General features: G+C 43.8%; 2 protein-coding genes across 3 annotated transcripts in view; both read right to left on the reverse strand.

The window, feature by feature from the left end:
* Positions 1 to 3,458: 3,458 nt before the first annotated feature.
* si:dkey-261l7.2 (uncharacterized protein LOC569751 homolog) lies at positions 3,459 to 10,564 on the reverse strand. Of its 2 annotated transcripts, XM_063223437.1 has the most exons (7): positions 9,970 to 10,564; positions 9,451 to 9,611; positions 9,155 to 9,241; positions 8,932 to 9,023; positions 8,242 to 8,402; positions 5,502 to 5,618; positions 3,459 to 3,814 (listed from the first exon to the last, which is right to left on the reverse strand). In XM_063223437.1, exons 2-7 carry the CDS (start codon positions 9,573 to 9,575, stop codon positions 3,719 to 3,721), a joined length of 678 nt encoding a protein of 225 aa, XP_063079507.1. In that variant the 5' UTR covers positions 9,576 to 9,611; positions 9,970 to 10,564; the 3' UTR covers positions 3,459 to 3,718. The 2 variants fall into 2 exon arrangements, with proteins under 2 accessions (XP_063079507.1, XP_063079508.1); XM_063223438.1 differs by lacking the exon at positions 9,970 to 10,564 and having other exon boundaries at positions 9,451 to 9,621.
* A 68-nt stretch (positions 10,565 to 10,632) lies between these two features.
* Positions 10,633 to 21,721, reverse strand: part of phip (pleckstrin homology domain interacting protein) — a 91,940-nt gene continuing 80,851 nt past the window's right edge. The window contains exons 39-40 of the mRNA XM_063222152.1: positions 19,856 to 20,391; positions 10,633 to 18,305 (exon numbers count right to left, since the gene is read on the reverse strand). Of these exons, the coding sequence (XP_063078222.1) occupies positions 17,086 to 18,305; positions 19,856 to 20,391 (1,756 nt within the window). The 3' untranslated portion in view covers positions 10,633 to 17,085. The remainder of the gene's footprint in view (positions 18,306 to 19,855; positions 20,392 to 21,721) is intronic.

Genomic DNA, 21,721 nt, shown 5'->3' on the forward strand with positions numbered 1-21,721 from the left:
CTGTAATCACCTTCTTCTGTAAGTGCTAAATACCCTCATAAAAGCATTTTAAGACCAAACATATTTACCGCCTATTTATGAACCAATGCCCTGGTTAACATAGAAAGGACTTAAGTGAATGGGCAAGGACACTTTATACCACCTTTTTTTCTTGAAGCACCCCCTAACCTGTGCTCAAGACAAGCTGCGCACCCCCAACCCAAACGTCTACGCATGTATACGCACTAAAAAAGAATTTAAGTGATTAATTACAATGATTCTTAGTTTAGACATTAATCAATACTTTAATGACTTTGCATGGGAATCAAAACATGTTATAGTTTGGTCTTAATTTGGCCTAATTATAATGTTTGGAGGCAGAATTTTGGTCATAACCTCAACACAAACAAAATTCTGCGCACACCCTGAAATCTTTGGCGCACCCCCAGGGGGTGCCCGCACCCCAGGTTAAGAACCACTGTTCTATACTGTAACTGAACAATGATAATGTAATAAACAACGTGTTTTTTCACAAGTTTTTTGGCCTTATAAATTGATCGGCTAAATACAGAAGTGTCAAATAGAAAAGGAAAGAAGAGGGAAATGACCTCAGGCAGGAGTCAAAGCCTTTGTGTGTTTGGCCTTTGTGAGCAGCACAACAACACTCATGGAAAAGTTTCGTCTCCTCTCAAGAGCCATTGAAAGGCTCCCAAGGTAGTTTCAGACTATACAGTAGTTAGGCAGTATAGAGCACTGCCTTTCATCAGAGCTCTAGCATAGAAGTGTTTACAACTATGGGGAGATTGTATATTGTATTTTTGTATTTCTATGTAAACATTTGATTAAATAAAGTGCTTAAGGATATGACATGATTCTCTGGTTCCTTGCCATTTTGATACTAGAGGTTGGCAATATTGCAAATATAAAATAAGGAATACTGTAATAATTTCATTTGTCCGTTGCAATTTTACCATGACACGGTGTTCTATGTTCTAAGGTAGTTAGTACCCTATGACAATACAAATTCATTATACGAAAAAAATCGATTTGGAAATGATTTAATGATTTTCGAGCGTTTTCATGCGTTTTGTCTCCTCTGCTCTATATTCTGTATACTAATGACTGCCGTAGCCAACATGCAAACCGGCACATACTGAAATTTGCAGATGACTCCATCATCCTCAGCCTTCTCCATGGGAACGAAACAGATCATGGTCCCATCTTAGATGATTTTATTGCCTGGTGTGACAGTTCTCACCTGCACCTGAATGTCTCAAAAACCAAGGACATGATAATTGACTTCAGGCGTAACCGCCTCCCTGCTCTGACTACTACCATCAAGGGGCAGGCTGTGGATGTGGTAGATTCCTACAAGTAACTGGGTAGCTGGATTGATAACAAATTAAATTTTAACATCAACACTGAAAATATTTGCAAAAAGAGCCAACAATGTGTGTTTTGTTTACGCAAGCTGGCCAAATTCAATGTGGACAAGACCATGATGACACTCTTTTATAGGTCCTCTATTGAATCGGTTTTATCTTTTTCTATTTGTTGTTGGTTCAATAACCTCAGTGTGAAAGCAAAAAACTCCCTTGCCAAAATCGTGAAGGTCAATTGATTTCTTGACCTGATCCCTGTTGTTGTTTATAGTATTTTTAATTTTATTGTATGATTATGTTCTTATTTTATTTATTCATTATGTGTTTTTAAAAAAAAAAAAAAAAACTTTTTTATAACCATATTTATGGTCATTTTAACCTTATGACCACTGCACTTTATGTCTGTCGTGGTATATGTCTTGCTGCACACCTAATCGCCCCTTCTGTGGACAATACAGTTGAAAAGTTGAAGTTGAAAGTAGAAGTTAAATGCAGACACTTCAAGGAGTTTCAGCTTGAAGAGCACAAAATTAAAGTGTTCATTATAGAAAATAGGAACTATACACCAGGAAACAATGTGTTAATATTTTACTTTTTAAAAACCAAATACAGGTTATGATGATAAAAGAAACAATTTACCAGTACCAGTTTTTATCCAATAAAGAATGAACCTAACAGTCAATCATTGCATTGTCTACTGCCTGGAGGCAAGCAGTTTGTGATGGAATAATAATTACTTACTTATTACATACATTCTGTGAATATTGGGGGGAAGAACATGAAGATTGACCTTACAGATGATGGAAAGAAAACACTATACACAGTATTCTCATGAATACTGCTCTGTCATTCTGTTGATCCCCACCGTAAATACACGGAACAGCATCGTGACACATCGTGAATGCATGGGCAGCCGTGGCCTAATGGTTAGCAAGGTGGTCTTAAGATCAGATGTTTGCAGGTTTGAATCCCACCCGTACCTCACCCTACACCTCCAAGTGTCCTTGAGCCAGGCACGCTGCCCCACATTGCTTCAGGGACTGTAACCAATACCCAGGCTGTAAATAACTGAATTGCTTTGGATAAAAGCGTCAGCTAAGTGTAATCTATCTATCTATCTGCGAAATAGGTCTTAAAACCCTTGAAAATTATGGCACAGTCCACCGCCTGTTTGGCTTTAAACAATTAAAACATTCATCACAGTCTTGAGCAAGTCAAATAACACAAATACAATATTAGAGAAAGTTCTGCCGCCTCAGGGGCTCAAATACGAGATCTCAAATCTCAATTACTACATCACACATCACACACACACACACACACACACACACACACACACACACACACACACACACACACACACACACACACACAAATTATACACTGTTGTTCCTTAACTTAATTTCCAGCGGTCCCTTAAAACCAGGGGTGGAACCGCTTTTATTCGAGGGCCACTTCAAATTGTATTAAGTCCTCCAAGGGCCGTACTATGAACATGAACCAGGATTGCCCCCTGCGTTTTAGACCCATATTGAAGGTAGCCACCTTAACAACAGACCACACCTTCACTAGATCCCCTGAAAATATAACTTAAGAGATCTCTTTACAAAACATTTTACATTTCATGTGAAACTATGTAACATTCAAATTATATTGGGGGCCAATAAGACGGCTTGAAGGGCCCTACAGAGCAATCGAGACTTACGTAGGTTTCCCTTCCCCACCCCTACTTTACACCCTGTTTCACATAGCACATGTGATTTATCCATCCATCCATCCATCCATCCACCCATCCATCCATCCATCCATCCATCCATCCATCCATCCATCCATCCATCCATCCATCCATCCATCCATCCATCCACCCATCCTCATATCCGTTCATCCATAAACCCTGTCACTCCATGCATCCATAGTAAAAAAAGCCGCATACCGGATCAATTTCTTGCAGTTTTAATACTGGGTTAGCATAGCAGACAGACAGACGTTTCGGCCTAAGCTGACGCTGACGCTGAAGAAGGCTTAGGCCGAAACGTCTGTCTGTCTGCCATGCTAACCCAGTATTAAAACTGCAAGAAATTGATCCGGGAGTGTGGCTTTTTTACTATACATGAACTTTGCTGTTTGCTCGCACCCAAAGACCTTGTAAGAAACTTTTCGGAGTTGAGCGCACTTTCTCTACTAAAACTCCATGCATCCATCAATAAAACCTGTCATCCATTCATCTAAAACCCTGCATTGATCCGTCCATAAGGTACTGTGGGGTACATTTTCCAATTGCACCCATGAGTCCCATGTCTGGTGGTCAGCCTATCTTTGGCATGCTCTTTGGCTTCCTCGCTTCCTCTTGTTGGTGTTCAGTCGTCAGGGTAGATCTGTTTTAGCCAATCGTGCATGACAAACCTCTCTCCATCATAGTCCGAGAAGTACAGGTGAAGAGTAGGGATATCAGGCTGAAGCATACGCACACACACACACACACACACACACACACACACACACACACACACACACACACACACACACACACACACACACACACACACACACACACACACACAATTAGATATCTTCACCATATCATATCATATCATATCATATTTCACAACCTCTGGACCAACTGTCAAAAGCAAAAAAGCAGCTTTTTTTGTTTACAACCTGTGATGTAATAGCATGTTAATAAACACAGTGACAAACAGTAAATGGTATCAAATCCTCAGACATTTGGTTGCAACTTCAGGCTGTGTGTGTGTGTGTGTGTGTGTGTGTGTGTGTGTGTGTGTGTGTGTGTGTGTGCGTGTGTGTGTGTGTGTGTGTGCAGGGCCGGATTAATGGACAGTCTAGATATGGCTGCAGCCTAGGGGCCCCCACCTGCAATGGGGCCCCCGATTTGTCAAAAGTGAAACATTTCAGAATTATGTATGACATATGACAATTATGCTAAGATACAATATTGAAAAATTCATCTGTGATGTTGAGTACAGTTGGTAGACGTGTTGTCCGTAATTTTTGGCATGTAATTATTAGAGATCCGGTTCCGGATCCGGCAGGATAAAAGGGTTTTCCAGACTATGCGGATCCGGCAGGATCTTAAGCAGTGTATCTGGTATCCGGCAGTTACCTAAAAATCAGGATCTGGGGCATTTCTACTTTTCACGTAGCCTAGGGTTTTCAGTCAGTCTTTCACAACCCCAATCGCTGCATGGAGTGAAAGCCCTTTGGAAGCGGCCGTTGAAGGTAGTTTGACAATAAGCCAATGAGTGTTAAAAATAGTTTGCGCCAACGTAATAAAAAAGGGCCCACGTGTGCGAGTTGGCTATGTGTTTCAACCCTTTCGTAGGATCCGGTATCCAGTTCCGGATCCGGCAGGATCTTAAGCAGTGGATCTGATATCCGGCATGATCCTAGAAATCAGGATCCGGTGCATCTCTAGTAATTACAACACTGTCTGTGTGTAGGGTATTTTCGGAATTCTAAACTAAAATCTTCAAAGGTTGGAGCTTTGTGGCTGATGCGTGTTCGAGGATCCAAAAGAAATGAAGTCTTCCACCGAAGTCACGTTTAGTATATTTATTTTAAAACAAAGAAGACAACATAAACGGATACAAACGAAAATACCTTAAGATTCCTTAACTGTCACAAGTCTAAATTATAAACCTATGAGGCTGCACATATCAAGCATGGCACAACGGCACGGGCATGCCATGTCATGACACGGTCAGAAAACCGTGAGGCACCAACCTTCCTCCAGCCGTGTCGATCTAAGAATGGCTACTGCTGGGCACCTCACGCACAATTCCAAACCTCCTGTAATTATTTAAATCCACATTTTAACCATGTAGGCTACATATGTTTTTAATCTAAATTATTACTATCAGTCATGAATTTCAATGAAATATCAAATATCTTATCAATATAAAATATCAATAACAAAATACACAAAAGTATGGGGCAAGTTCAAAATTAAGCATGAAATAGGCAGCTGGCGCCTACACCATATAAATGTGTCGCAAAATGTGCTTTCCGAGGGGCCCCACATCAACTTGTAGCCTCGGGGCCCTAGGCCATCTTAATCCGTCCCTGTGTGTGTGTGTGTGTGTGTGTGTGTGTGTGTGTACATTTGTGTGTGTGTGTGTGTACCTTATATCCCATGACGCGCCTGAGTGCTGACTGAGGCAGGTAGCCCATCATGATGGAGGATGGACCAGGTCCACTGAACACCACCTTATAATGAGGCGTATCTGAGGCGCTCGCCAGCTGCACACACACGCACGCACGCACACACACGCACACACACGCACACACACACACAAATAATTACACAGATGTACTGTAGATATTTACATTTATATTTTCTATCATGGTCATTAAACATGTGCCCTTAAACCACAACAACAACGAAAAAACACAATTATATTTATACATATACATATTCATATTTCAATGTGTGTATTGGACGGGGGGGTTCCTTTCAGATGACTTCAGATGTCCTGGGCTCGGCAAAAGCTGTCTGCAGCCTTGAAGACGAGAGCAAAAAAAGAGAAGCGAATACCTCCTCGCTAGGGCTGTTACGATATTGTAATGAATCGATATTGTATTGCGATATGCAGACTCACGATACTGTATCGCATATAGCGATTAAAGGGGTATGCCACTATATTGGGGCTTAATACAGTTAAAATCGTTGGCCAGGGTTTATAAAGGTGGTAAAGTGTCTTATTTTCATAAGCGACATAAGCGACATTAGCGACATGCTCCCTATTTTAACTTGTCTTAAAGCAAGACAACGGCTTACATGAAAAATAAGACACTTTACCACCTTTATAAACCCTGGCCAACGATTTTAATTGTATTAAGCCCCAAAATAGTGGCATACCCCTTTAAATCTCCTTGAACTTGTGTGCTGCATCTCACTTCTGCCTGAACAGAAAGGACGCAAGCTCAGGGCACAGGTGGCACCCAGGCAGATAGAATAGTTAGTATCCAGGAATGCTCGTCTACATATTCCTTCTGCGTCTATTTTTGTAGTCATTTTCGAAAATCAGGTTCCCCCTCCCCCAGACACATTTTGTTTTCCGTTGTATCCTGCATTCTCTGCTCAAATTATCTTGCATAACGCTCCCCTTCCAAACTATGGAAATTATCATCTAAATTGAGAATACTACTGCAAGCAAGCTAAAATGCAATGAAGATGATATCACCAAATACACAAACATAGTGCAGGGGAGAAGAATTGTCCACGTCTAACAGAGGAAAGAGGAGTGCTCCAACTCTGCATAACTGTGAGCGCGCTCAAGACTGGTTGAACAGAGGAAAACAAGCTCACCATGAATGCAGATTACAGGCTGTCAGGGAGATGAAGTTGGCCAGCAGGATCATTTATCCTCATGCTACCTGACTATACGTATGTTTCCTGGACATTTCTGAAAGTCAGGTTAGGGGTAGGCAGGGCCGCTGCTAAGGTTTTGGAGGCCCTAAGCATAACTGATCAGGAGGGCCCCCCTCATAATCAAATAATAATAATAATAATAATATGTTTTTTAGTCAATCTCAATTTAGGAGGCCCCAATTTTGGGGTTAAAGTGTTTGAGGCCCTAAGCCCTCTGCTTACTCTGCTTATGCCTAGCGGCGGCCCTGGGGTTAGGGGGGGCAAGGTACTGTTCTCAGATGCTCGCGTGGCTGGCACATGTGTTCTCACAGAAATGACCTTGCATAATGTGACACTTCCTAACTACAGATAGCCTACTACAGATACGGTCAACCAAACCTTGAATATTACTGTGAGTAAAAGACAAAACGAAGCTGATATCACAAAGACATACAATAGAAGTAAAGGAGAATCATGTACATCGGCAAACAGAAGAGAGTTGAGAACACTCCGATTTTAAAAACGGTGAGCTTCGTGCCTCATGACTCTCCTGGTTTACTCAGCAAATCGTCCTCTACCTGGCTCTGTATTTCCCACACATTTTTAAGAAACGGGTTTAGTTTTTGTCCTCCGTTCTTTTGGTCACAATAGTTCTCTGGTGCTTGTGTTGCGTTAACATCTCATTGTAGCCTAGGCCTACATGTAGGCTACCTTGCATAACATGATACTTCCAAAGTATGGGAATTGTCAGCCAAGCTTAAAATATAACTGCAAGTAAACAAAAGCTAAAATGAACCTGGCTTCACAAATACATAAAAATAGTGGAGGAGAGAATCTGATATTCAACCAGAAGAGAGGAGAGTGCTTCGACACAGCACAAATGAGAATGGTATGATGCCGAGGCCGATGCATTGGGAAAGAACAGATAGTCTAGATGTGTAGCAGGCAACAGATTTGCGCTTCTCCATTTTTCCTCATTGTCAGGGTCTGTTATGAGACTGTAAGTAGGCTATAAGATTTAACTAGCCTATCTGTGAATGCTTTGGAGAGATATGACCAACAGACGTTTTCGTGATCGCAAATCACACATGGCCACAAATAGGCACATTTATGGTTTCATTTGTAAGGACCTCATGGCGGGCCAAATGCTTGCTTCCCGCGGGCCGGAGTTGGCCCAAGGGCCGCGTTTTTTGGAGACTACTGCTGTATCGTGGTGCAAGAAGGCAGCATCGTGATATGCCCTTTCAAAGTTTTGTTACCCCTGAGTGCAGAAAACAACCACATGCTGTAATGTGATGGTGCTTTCAAACTTCAAATCAATATCATTATATTTTTTTAACAAAAAAATATATTAGTTGCCACTTGTAACCTAATCTACCTATCAACGCTCATCAAAAAGATACATTAAAAAAACTGTGGGGTGTATTGAATCGTACCGTACGTAAAAAACGTTATACGAACCGAATCGTGGGATGAGTATATTGTTACAGCCCTACTCCTCAAAACTAGTACCTCAGACTCTGAGTATCTTTTCTTGATCCAGCTGGCAGGTGCTTTGAGCTCCGCGTCCCAGGCCACGATCACCCCCACCATGTGGTTCTGTGTCTCCCTCACCACCTGACCCACGCGGTGTAGCACGTACGCCGGCCTGGGTCTCCGCAGCTCCTTAGAGGCTTACACACACACACACACACACACACACACACACACACACACACACACACACACACACACACACACAGGCTATACAAAATACATTTCAAAACTCAACATGTCTCTGTCGTGTTGCGCAATTAACTGCACCCTCCTCAGACTGTCACTTCTGCAAAGTGTGGCTCTCTGTTTACTTGTGCTTATGAAACTAAGCGAAAGTAGAAGTAGGCCTACTGTTGTTATAACAATTAGTAGTGTAACATGTATAGTTGCACAACCTTGTAATGTCATACTAATTGCACTGGAACAGTTCTCCTAACTTTCTACACCTCTGTTTGTGGATTCTTCTTATAATAATGAGAAAAGCAAAGGTATTGTGCGGCAAGTAGGATATTTTACGGGTTAAAAAATTTGTATACGCTCAGTTCCTGCTTTATCAAAAACCTCATAGTGTTAAACACACACACACACACACACACACACACACACACACACACACACACACACACACACACACACTAGCCTATGCTACTTCCTTTTTTGACTTACCTCCAAAGAAACCCAGGTCATTGTCTTGGAGCAGTTCCTCAAGGGGCGGGGAGCCGTCATCAATGTCCTCTTCCTCGTTATTACTGAGGAGACTACATTTTAACAATAACAAAAAGAAAAGGAGACAGTATAACACTTGCTTTCTTTATATCAGGCGCATGGTCATGGAGTGCACAATGCATTTAAGTTGTAAGCCTGGGTTGACAGACGAGAGTTAACTCACATGCTGGGCACAAACGACATTGCCCATTCGGCCCAGGCATCGACGTTCAGGTAAGACGCACTCAGGTTATCCCAGGCCCCCAAAATACTAGAGACAGCAACGAAAGCAGCACAGAATTCAGGAAAAAGGTGAGCATTTGCATGGAGAGAGAGAGAGAGCGAGCGAGAGAGAGAGAGAGAGAGAGAGAGAGAGAGAGAGAGAGAGAGAGAGAGAGAGAGAGAGAGAGAGAGACAGACAGACAGACAGACAGACAGACAGACAGACAGACAGAGAGACAGCTTAAATTCCTTCACTACCTTTTAATAGCGTTGGAGCGCTCTGCTGCCGATCCGCTTGTCCATTTGGCGATGAGGAATTGCGCGGGCAGTGCAGAGAGAAGGAGCGTCAGCTGCAGTATGGTGGTGGCGGTGATCTGTGGCATGACAAAACCACCTGCTGTATGCACTGTCGAAAAGCCCTATGGGATCAATAACGAATGCGAAACTCAAAACTCCAAATACAATTGGTCAGGTCAAGCTATCACGAATGAGAAGTCCGTGGTATGTCATAATCATAAATGAATAAATAACCTACGCAAAGTTAGGTGTTTACTAGTGATTCCAAATCGTGCATGCGCCACGTACAACTAACATAGGCTACGTGCTCTGTTTATGCTGTGAATCTGTTGTAATTGAATGGAACACGGCCTACATGAAAAACAATAAAAAAAAAGTTTCAAATAGTCCATGCGTTAAACTGAGGACGTCACTTCCCAATTTAATTTCTTCCTACAATAATTAAATAAAGGGTCGAGCAGCTTGACCACAATGCCCTACCTTGACAGGTAAGTTGACAAGTAGTTTTTAGGTTGTCCAAATGTCATAACACCAAGCAGACACACATCTCAACAGAAGTTCACTGCATTTAACCAGGTCACCATTTGCGTTTAACATGCAGAACCATGTCGCAGAGTCTCTTGAACAGTCGTTATATTTGCATGCGAGTTTAGTTTCGGTCCGGCACCTGCGCGTTTATATTTACAAAAAATATCAACAGGCGCACGCGTCCAATGGCCGTCCTACACGAGGAGAGGCGCGCGCGTCTGTCACAGCGCCACGTCAGGAAGGGGTGCTCCACGCGGATAGGCTAAAGGAGACGCTATGTCGCCACCAGATGGCAGTGTGCTCAACAAAATGAACCTACATTAACTCACTGGGTAGAGCTCTATGGCTTAGGAGCAAATAACCGAATTACCAAGAGCTGATGGGGTTTGTGATTAAATGAACAAGCCTTCGAAATATTTGTGCATAACAATCAACATTGCACAATATCTATAGACTGGTAGCTGATGTGTATTTAATTGTATTGCACCAATGCTGGTTGTGTATAGGGATTAAAAGAGACACATATTTGTTCATGAAGTGGTGTTATAGTACTGTAATTTACTTTGGAGAAAAGTACATGAAACATAAAAAAGCAATGACAAAAGAACAACATCGTAAACACAACCGTTTATTTCTTTAAAATATCAGTATGAACTAATATGACAGCAGTACTCCCTACACATACATTCTATGCTTATGTTTTTTTTTCTTCGTTGCATTTACTTTTTTATATAAAAGTATACAAACTAACATATAAAGTCCTCTAATCCAATCTCCTTGGAAACCAGAGGACAAGTGAAGCCTCTTCCCAAACCTCACACAGAGAGGACTCTGGGATAGCTTGCATGCAGCCCCTCCCCCCCTCCCCCTGTATGACCTCTGACCTCTCTCTCTCATCCCCACAGGACGTGATGCGTGGGGTACTAGTGTGATGTCTCATCCTGTGTTGCACACCATTGCTTTGTTTTGGACAGGTTGGAGGTGAGATATTATAATGGGTATTATAGTCATCATAGAAGTATAAAAGTACACAGTCACAAATCGACACACAACACACATGGGTGCCAAATAGTTCTAGCACACACACACGCACGCACGCACACACACACACACAGTCTGAACGCACTAACACACACACACCATACAAAACTTTTTTGCTTTCATGCATACACACAACACAAGCAACCACTGGGTGTTGGTTCACGAAAACCACCATTTTTTCCTCTCCGTTTTAAGGGGCGACATTCAGAGACATTTGTAACTTCACACCACCACACACGTCAATTTTGGCAACATAAGAAATGAACTTCAAATACATTTTTCTTTTTAAAAAAACAAAAAAAAACTCACAAAAAACAAAAACAAAACATTAAGCCGAACGAAACAACCCCCTCACCACCAAACAAGCTTGTTTTTTTTATCCGACAGCCTGTGTGTTCCCTAGGACAATGTGAAGGTCGGATGTGGCCTTTTGAGCTCCCAGTCCACAATAGATCCAAAGCCCGCCCAGACATGTGGATAGTGAGCGGATGAGGGTCCAGTATTATTATATATGGTCCACTGGGGCTGTGGCTGACTGTCCACAAGTCGCAATCAGGAAGGGCGAGAACACAGACAGCAAATGGAGGGCTGAAAAGCATGTTGAACTCATAAAGCAATATCACGGTTATGGTTGGTGGTACGTTGGTGGTATCAGGAAGGGGCCTAGACTCCTCCAGAACACACACACACACACACACACACACACACACACACACACACACACACACACACACACACACACACACACACACACACACACACACACAGTTTGGGAATAGAAGGCACAATCAAGAACGAACTTCGATCAGTCCAAACACGCACTATAGAGCCACACGGATGCTTGCATGCACGCATGTGTGTACTGCACGCACACACACACACACACACACACACAGACACACACACACACAGACACACACACACACACACACACAAAGCATTCTCTCATGTGTATAGCTGCACACTTTAGCTGCAGTCCCCCGTCAGAGGACCACATAAGAAGTAAAGAGCTAAAACTAGACCACTTAGAAAGGGATTCACATATAAAAAATGTACACAAGTTGTCGGAAAACGTTTAGCACGACACACACAGCCAACCCTATAGTTTTTCAAGTGCATAAATTATGTGTCACTCGCGTACCTTGTGTATTTCTAGAGGTACCGAGAGAAGTACTGTACTGATGGGAGACAGACACACACACACACACACACACACACACACACACACACACACACACACACACACACACACACACACACACACACACGTCTTAAGTTCATCTCCCTCTTGGCCGAGTGGCTGCTGAAAATGGCATAACGTCACACCTCGTAAAGTCAACTGCAGCGCTGTCTTTCTCTCCTTTCATCACGCACACACACACACACACACATACAGGACTCATAGAACAGGTGAGTTTTCTGACTGCAGAGTATGATGAAAACCAAGTGAAACAACTCTCTCCATATTCAATGCACTGTTTCAACAGTCATGAAAGGGTCTCTCTCCTTGCTATCTGAAACACGCACGCATGCACACACGCACACACAGGGTGGAACTACCTTATAGATTTCCTAAAAACTCATACCAATTGGTGAAAGCATAAATCAGTGTGAAATGACGCCATCTATTTAACTTTATTTTATAAATGCAACATTTTTAAAGACCCAATAAGCAAGGTGGAGTATTTCTCCCCTCTAGTTTCTCGGACATCATCCCACATGATCTTCGCTTAAAGCATCCCAGAACTGAGGCCAGCTAACATGCCAAGCATGCCTATTGCCTATGCCTACTGAACACCAAGCATTCAAGGCCAAACTCGTGAACATATTTTTGTCATTGAAGTACTAAAATTAGATATTCTGTGCACAACCACTGTCCAGGTGCTGGTGATGTGCAGAGTGAACCTGATGAAGCAACAGCGAAACCAGTGTGCTGTGATTTCTCTCCTTTACTTGGATATTTTTGTCAATATTGAGTTCATACTGAAAATGGTCTTCATATCACCTCCTTTATCTTGTGGCAAAGCCTTATGGGTGATTCTACAGAAACGGTGCCCTTTCTGGTTGAAGAGGGTGATTTGAAAAACATTCAAATATTAGATTTTTCTCGGTTTTAATGTACTTCATTTGTCTTCAGTTTCAATGCACTTTGCCTTTGTAGGGCAGTAGGCCTATCATGTATACCAAGTAGGCTATGGTTACGTCCCATTGGTACGACAGACCATTAGTCTGACGCACACGTTTAAACTATGTCCAAACCAAAACCATTCCTAACCGTCATTAAAGGCATGTTCTGTCAGTATACAATTATTTTAGCGTCATAAGTGTGTAAATATTCACTTTTAAGTTAACTGAAAAATAAGAACTATGCCCAAACCAAACCAATTGCTAACCCTAACCGTCAAAAGGCATGTTTTTGTCTGAAAAGACCTTCCCACGTGTAGCCTAGCCTACCCCAGTACTTGTGTGATGCTCCTGTATGGCTTATTGTCTGACTTATGGACTGTCGGACCAATGGGCAGACCCCGGAGGCTATACTCGGCTCCATATTTCTCCTTTGCTAATGCTAATGCTGCAATGCTAATGATCACAATGATGTGGTGCAAATAAATATGTTAATTTACTTCTTTGATCTGAAATGCACAGTGTTTTCCTTCCTTGATATATGTATAACTAACTCCAGAAATTAATCATATATGAAAATAAAAATGAATGTTCTGGCTTTCCTATTCCCCTAATTAACACCTACCAGTTACAGAGATTTGAAAAGTTACTTGTGTCTCATCAGGTGTTGTTTATGGTTAATGTATTCCTCATGCGTGCTACTGATACAGTAGGCTAATTATTTTAATATCGGACTACAATGTGATGTTTTGGTTATACTGGTTTCCATTTGGTTAAATTTCATAAATCAAAATACACGTCACATCATGTTTTTTGGTGACAGATTTAAGGTTAAAAAACGCAATCCATTAAGACAAGGCCCCTGTTATATATTTTTGTTGTTACCAGAATGGCAATGACCAAGTCGTAATATATTACTTAAGACTGTCCTTCCCCTTTAGCAAAGAGCTATGAGGTCAGACTGTAGAGCTGTGGATTTAGTGAGCACAGAAAACACAAGTGAACATAACGCAAGAATAACACCCTGACAAAGCCCTAGCCTAACACTTGCAGTAGGCCTACCACACTGCAAAAAATGAAATCTTAGCAAGCTAGTTTAGTTCAAGCTATTCTAGTTTCAAGTAAAAAGCATTTAGTTAACCGTAAGTTAAATAAAAATCATTTAATAATTAATACTTTTGAACTAAACTATTCAGACAAATTGTAAGAAATTTGTCCATGGAGCAAGCCATTTGTTTATGATCAGATATAGATATTTGCTTCTAAGAAGTGAAATGTTCTCAAACAAATGTCTTAAAATTAGTCTAATATTCTAAAATGTCTAGTTCAAAAATAATTACTTTTTTTTTTTTAACTTGACTTTATTTATTTTAATTGACCAGATGCTTTTAACTTGAAACATAAGCTTCAGAGTTCATTTTCTGCAGCGCACAGACAATTGGCCCGGGGGACGGGGGAGAGCAAGTTCACAGTCAAGTGCTAAGTACACGCACACGCACACGCACACGCACACACACACACTTGCCCTGCCACACTTTTGATTTTGGAGTTGACATAGAGATCATATTCCACAGTGACTATGACACAAATTATGTGTAAGCAAGTGTCCATCTAGACATTACGTTGAACGTTGATACAATGTGAGTCTGTGTGCAAGTGGGAGAGAGATATTGCACTCTGTGCATGCGATTATATGTGAGTGTCTGTATTAGGGTTGGATACTACACTGTTGTAAGTCAAGTGTTGACTGAATTTGGAGATGAACTTATGAAGTTGTTCAACACTGATGCACTGTAGATTTCATTCCATTACATTTAGCTGACACTTTTTTTAAAAATCCAACTAGACTTCGTAATTTAGAGATACACCCTTGGCTACAGTCCCTGGGGCAATGCGGGGTTAAGGTTCCTTCAGAATATTAGTATGACTACTTGGAGTCACATACATACCGTAGATGTACAGTATAATGTTCATTATGTCTAACTGTTAAATATCAAGTCTTAAGATTTTCTTTTGTTTAAGACTAGGGATGCAAATTCATTAATTCATTAATCATTAGTTGATAGCCTTATCGATCGACTTACGATTAATTGATGAGCGGCGTTTTCCCCCCGAAATCTCAATGTTTCCCGGAAAAAAAGCTACTTAATCTAAACATTTTAATTAAAAATTGAGATAAAATACCACATTTAAATAAATTCTATTTCAATTATTTAATCCAAAGGTGATTCAAATATTCCCACTATTCACACCCCTCTTCACACAGACTCTTCACATGCCCATTTCACCTGGGTCTCTTGTCAGTTGAATTGTCAATTCATTGCGATTAATGCATTGATCTATTAAAGTCGATTAATCGATTAATCGTTTGCATCCCTATTTCAGACATGTAAAAGTTTTATCCTTTACCTGATGGGTTTCAATGGTGTAACTTCTGTCTTGGTGTAACTGGTGTAACTTCTGTCAGATGGATACTGATAAGTGACGTGCTTTAAAATTAGCTGATGTATTGTGTTGTAACAGGTAAACATTTTACATGACTGAAACAAAAAATAAAATCTTAAGACTTACTTTAAATCAAATCCAACAAAAGCATGTGGTAAAATAACCAAACTATGTCTTGTTCAAGTCTTTAGACCTTGGTAAACTCTAGTGCTGTCTACGAAATGTGCCTTAACACAGCGTTTGAAATGTACACAACTCGTCCAAATGATCATCTGCCAATGATATCAGCTAAATATCAGTCAGCGTCAATTTCCACCACTTGATGTGGTGTGCCAATAACAATGGTGGTTGATGCACAGATGTGCACCTCAAATGGAAAAATATGAATACACATAGGTGTATTGATGTGTGAACACCAAGAATTATCTCTTTCTGTCTTCTTTTCTTCTAATAAGCACTTTATAAATCTGGTCCCAAGTTAACCCTTGTAACTAGGCTGCAAGACATGCCATGCGCAGAGACTTTGGTTTGAGTAAATCGAGCCTAAATATGTAAGTGTTGACTGCTGACTCCCATTTCTGGGTACTTCAGATTCTGATTCATTGCTCCTACTCCTCTACGTGATCACTGAAAAGTTGAAATAGTGACATTTGAATACACTACTGAAATAAAATGTGTTGACGGCAGAGCGATAAATGTAGAAACACCACTAATTCTGAACTCCATACCCCAGCACAGTCATAAAGTACATGATACATGAGAACACGTGTGTGTGTGTGTGTGCGTGTGCGCCTGTGTGTGTTTGGGTACTGTATACTGTACAGTATAGGTGAGGAATGGGCACTCATAGACGCTTCTACATGAAAACCCTGGGCTGTACACTATCAATCTCTTACACACACACACACACACACACACACACACACACACACACACACACACACACACACACACACACACACACACACACACACACACACACACACACACACACAACCTCAATTTTTTAAACAAGTCTCATAGCAGCAGAAATAGCATTGCCCCAGGCGATCATGGGACAGCTTAGTGTGTGTGTGTGTGTGTGAGTGTGTGTGTGTGTGTGTGTGTGTGTGTGTGTGTGTGTGTGTGTGTGTGTGTGTGTGTTTGTGTGTGTGTGTGTCAGGACATATTGGACATATTGGGGGCGGGGTGTGGCCAAACAAAGTCTAGATCAAGTCTACACCCCCATGGTCCACTCCCATTGCTACGGTTACAGACGCCACAGCGGGTGGTGTTTTTTTTTACCAGCCAATGAGGTCAGCCGAGGCCTTCTTGGTTGAGCTTTCACCAGACAATGATGTTGGCGATGGGACTTCTGGGTGAGCTTTTACCAGCCAATCAGATTCGCTTTGGCCTTCTCTCGGAGGTTCTACCAGCCAACGAGGTTGGTCAGCCGAGGCCTTTCTCGTTTGAGCTTTTTCACCAGCCAATCAGGTTGGCCTTGGCCTTCTCGGTGAGCTTGCGCACGCGGCCCTTGCTGGAGGTGCCGAAGGTGAGCGAGGAGTCCTCGAACAGCAGCTGCCTCTGCTCCTCCTCCGAGTCCTCCTCGTTGTAGTAGGCCGTGCGCCTCCCCTGGTTACGCGTCCGCATCAGGGGCCCCTTGGAGCCGCCTTGGCCCGGCCCCGGCCTCGGCCTCAAACCCGCCCCCTCCTCCTCCTCGTCCTCCTCATCCTCGTACCCCTCCTCCTCCTCGTACCTCCCCAGCTCCTCCTCCTCCTCACCGCCCTCCTCCTCCTCCTCCAGCAGCTCCTGTCTGTCCGCGTCCACCTCCTCCTGGACATGGAGGCGGGGGCGTCCGCGTCGTCGCCGGGGCGGTGAGCTGCTCCCCTCCTCCTCCAGCAGCTCCTGTCCGTCCTCGTCCACCTCCTCCTCCTCCTCCTCCTCCTCCTGGACGCGGAGGCGGGGGCGTCCGCGTCCTCGGCGGGGCGGTGAGCTGCTCTCCTCCTCCTTCCCCTCCTCCTCCTCCTCCTCCAGTTCCTGTCCGTCCTCATCCACCTCCTCCTCCTCCTGGACACGGAGGCGGGGTCGTCCGCGTCCTCGGCGGGGCGGTGAGCTGCTCTCCTCCTCCGCGCTGTGCCGGCTGCTCCTGCGCAGGGCTGCCGGGGGGTTGCTGGACGGTCGGGGTTGAGGGGCGGGAGAGGGCGAGAGAGCCGGCGGAGTCCGATTAAGTCGGGGGCGTCCCCGCTTCCTGGGCGGCGGCGTTGTGGACGAGTCCGACAGGACGGCGTCCTGCGAGGAGGCTGCGTTGGCAGAGGAGGAGGAGGAGGAGGAAGAGTTGGAGTGGGCAGAGCTCGCCGCCTTGATCTGGGTCCGTCGGGAGCGCGCCAGCTCCTCCTCTTTCAGCGCGGCGAGGCGCATCTCCTCCAGCTCCTGCTTGCTTTTGCGGCCGCGCTTCTTGCCCGGCGGACGGGGAGACGCAGGGGTGGCGGGGGGTGGGGAGGCTGACGCCGCCGTGCCTCCGCCTCCGCCTCTTCCTGCTGCTGGGGATGCTGTTGGGGGTCGCTGCGGCGCTGCCGTCGTCGGGCTCGGGAGCGGGTGCAGTCGAGGTCGGCCGCGCCTCCGGCCCACGCCCAGGGTCACGTGGCTGCTGTGGCCGTTCAGGTGCAGGCTGCTCTGGCTGGGGCTGTCATGGACCGGCCCTGAGAGACCCAGTGAGACAGTAAGTAAGTAAGTAAGTAAGTTTTATTTCTAAAGCACATTTAAAACAGTACAAAACTGACCAAAGTGCTGCACAGAGGCTGGTTAGAGTAAATATAGCAACATAAGTAAAGAAAGTAAAGCATATTAGTAGCACATAGCATTCCAATAGACATAAAGGAAAACAACTTTAATGATAAGGAGGGCCACATTTTTTCATGGCCCCCATCAGAGGGCCATATGACCACTGATCTGACTTCAGCTCTGAGACATCTGGGAGGAGCAGGTAAAAGTCCTCAACAAGGATGAGAGAATTAAAAAAAAAGGTTTCACTGAATTGTGATAAAGGCTTATATTTTCAAGGCAACACTTAAAAGATATTTAAAATGTTACCTACTATCAGTTACACGAGGATTTTAGTTATCACAACTGAAGCTGAAGTCACTTTTCATTGTGCATGTTATGAGTTTTGATGAGGACTTTTACGTGCTACTCCCATATGGTGGAAGTAACGTCGACCCAGCTGTATAAGCAGAGAAGCTATTCGACTTGTGTTGATAATAATAAAACCCTGGACTATGTACAAACTTCCAAATGCATCGTTTTGTGAGTACAGACCATATTTGTACTACTGTAGAAGTTGTGTGTCATGGCATGTCATTTTAGTGTGGTAATTTTGGAGATACTGCTAGGATGCATTACCGCTTGTACTAAGCTATTCGGAATAACTCGGTAACTCGGCTAATGTTCACCGAAGGTAGAAAACACTTGGGGTGGACTACTGGATGGATGTCAAGGTTCAAATTAGCCTCGCGAGCCATCCTACGTACTTCCGCCAAAGGATTGGCTCCACTACTGTAGTCTGGCCGTGCTTCTCTGTGGAGTGTCTGGAGCAGTAGAATTTTGATCGCAACGCCCCCCCCAGAAAACAGCCAATAATCGAATACGCCCCCCACGTGGGGACGAAAGGGGGAGGACGCTCGTGACAATGACGTACACATCTGCGCCAGAGCCATTGGTCTGCACTATGTTGTTGTTGAGTAACTGCCAGCGATTGGGTGAGAGGTATCCAATAATTTCAAACCATAACTGAGTGCAAACTTCCTGCTTCCTACAATCGCTTCAGAGCAAACAAATGCCAGACCATGAATACGAAATGAAATGGTAGTATTATGGGATGGTCAGGACCAGGCTAGGTTCAAATGGCATTAGGGTGAATCTACTCCGAACCATCACTTTAATTCAATGCCCTGTGACAGGTTAGGTGTAGGGATGGTTTTAGTCTGGGCACAATTTTGCAACCAAATTTGACATTTATCTTTTTGGTTTCGCTGTTCTTGGCAAACGTAAAGCAGAAGACACATCTCCTTACTGACAGGTTAGGGATAGGCATGGTTTTGGTCAGGGCACAGCAGAGCATTGTCGCATTCAGCAATAGAAATTCGCTGAGTCAAAAGTACTTTTCTGTGGCATTTGAGGAGCACGACTTAACTTGAAAAGCTGTCGCACCACAACGTCTGGTGTGTGCATGTGTGTGCGCATGTGCCTATACCTGGGTTGAGTCGGACGGGCGTCCGCAGCTTGCGTCGGGGCCTCTCTCTCGAGCTGCCCTCGTTGCCCGAGCTGACGGGGTCATGGGGCGTTTCCGTGGATATAGAGTTGGAGCTAGCGAGGGAGGAGGAGGAGGCGGGTGGCTTGCTGGCGCTGTGGTGGTGGTGGTGGTGGTGGTGGTGGTGGTGGTGCGTTCGCAGCATGCGGGCCGAGGCCTCTGGCTGGTGGTGGTGGTGGTGGTGGGTGGAGCTGGCGGGCGGGGAGGGCTGTGTGTGTGTGGCTGCGTGCGTGTGCGTGTGGGCGGGAGTGTGCGTGTTGCCGCCGAAGCGCGCCGAGCTGCGCGTGCTGCGCAAGGAGGCGGCGGCGGCGTCCGCCTTGCCGTTGACGTGAGGCAGGTTCTGGCGTAGCGAGGCGGGCCGAGACGAGGAGGCGGAGAAGGAGGCGGAGGAGGAGGTGGTGGCGGTAGCAGCTGGGGTGGGAGTCACGTGATTGAGACGCGGAGGCACCCGTCCAGACACACGCTTCTTCCTCTCCGGGCTGGAAAAAAAGACAGTCAGGGCAGAGGATTAAACCAATGACATGAAGTGTTAACTTCATTTGCCTCTAACAACATGGTGCACTGAAGGAAAACACTTCTTAATGGTTAACACATTCGCTACCAAGTCATGTAAAAATACGTTTTGCCTCCCATGCGTTGGCTCCCGTAAAATTACGTTTTTTTAATTGGATTCTGAATCTACACATTCTAATGCACATTCTGTGTGATTTTCGTAATAATGTGATGAACAGAACTGACATAGATCATGAAAACACCTACAAAGTCAAAACTCCTACAAAGTCAGGATCTGGATATTTCATCATCTGTGCATTTTATTACACACAGTATTTGAGTTTTATTAAAGCGAGTCAAACCACCTCCTGATCACGTCACGTCACGTCTCGAGTTACTTCCTGGGCTGGAGAATCAAAACATACTTGCCTTGCTAGCTAGCCTATTCCTAAACATATGATGGAAGGATAAGGAGTTTTGCTGCCATCAAGATAGGTGTAAAATGGAAGGTTGTAATGAAAAACAGCATGCAACACAGCAGGAAGTAACCTACTTTTGGGTGAGTACTTTGGCACGTCTACTTTTATCTACAGAACGAAAACTGCCAGTCAAGTGACATTAGCTAGCTAGCATTTCAGATGATGTGGCTCTGAACAATAGCCTGACCAGGTGATTTTTGCATCGAAATAGTTTACTTGGAAGCTACTGGAGTTGTTCTTCGGGCGTGAAAATGCATTTAGACCCGCAATTTAAACTCGGAGAGTCAGAGCGCACCCCTGACAAAAAAGGCTTAATCTCAGTTCGAATGTTGAAAATTGCTATTTTTACCTAAACCAGTGCTCGCTTAAAGTGAAATAACTTCGGAATGGAATAAGCTAGAAACAAACCATAAAAATATACAGACAGCTGAGTTGTTGGGCTTTCAACAACCCCTGACATGTGTCTGTGGGTTGAAGACAAAATATTCAATGGCTGTTCAAAAAATGACAAAATGATGAAATTGGCTGGAAGTCCACAGCTAAATACCAAAAAACGGTGGGTATTGAATGTGTTAAATACCTGTTCTACTCAAGCAAGCACTTGGCTCATTTCACTAGGTGAACAATAAACAATGAACAAATAAAACAAATAAAAATAAAAAAAGACATGGTGGGCAGCCATGGCTCAGTGGTTAGAGCGCTGGCCTTTAAATGAGAGGGTTGCAGGTTCAAATCCCACCCTTTCCAGCATCTTCATCATGGATGAAGTGCCCTTGAGCAAGGCAACCCCACATTGCTCCATGGCTTGAAACCAATATCATGAACCTATATACGTGTA

Source organism: Engraulis encrasicolus, chromosome 18 (assembly GCF_034702125.1).
Source record: "Engraulis encrasicolus isolate BLACKSEA-1 chromosome 18, IST_EnEncr_1.0, whole genome shotgun sequence".
Classification (NCBI taxonomy): Eukaryota; Metazoa; Chordata; class Actinopteri; order Clupeiformes; family Engraulidae; genus Engraulis; species Engraulis encrasicolus.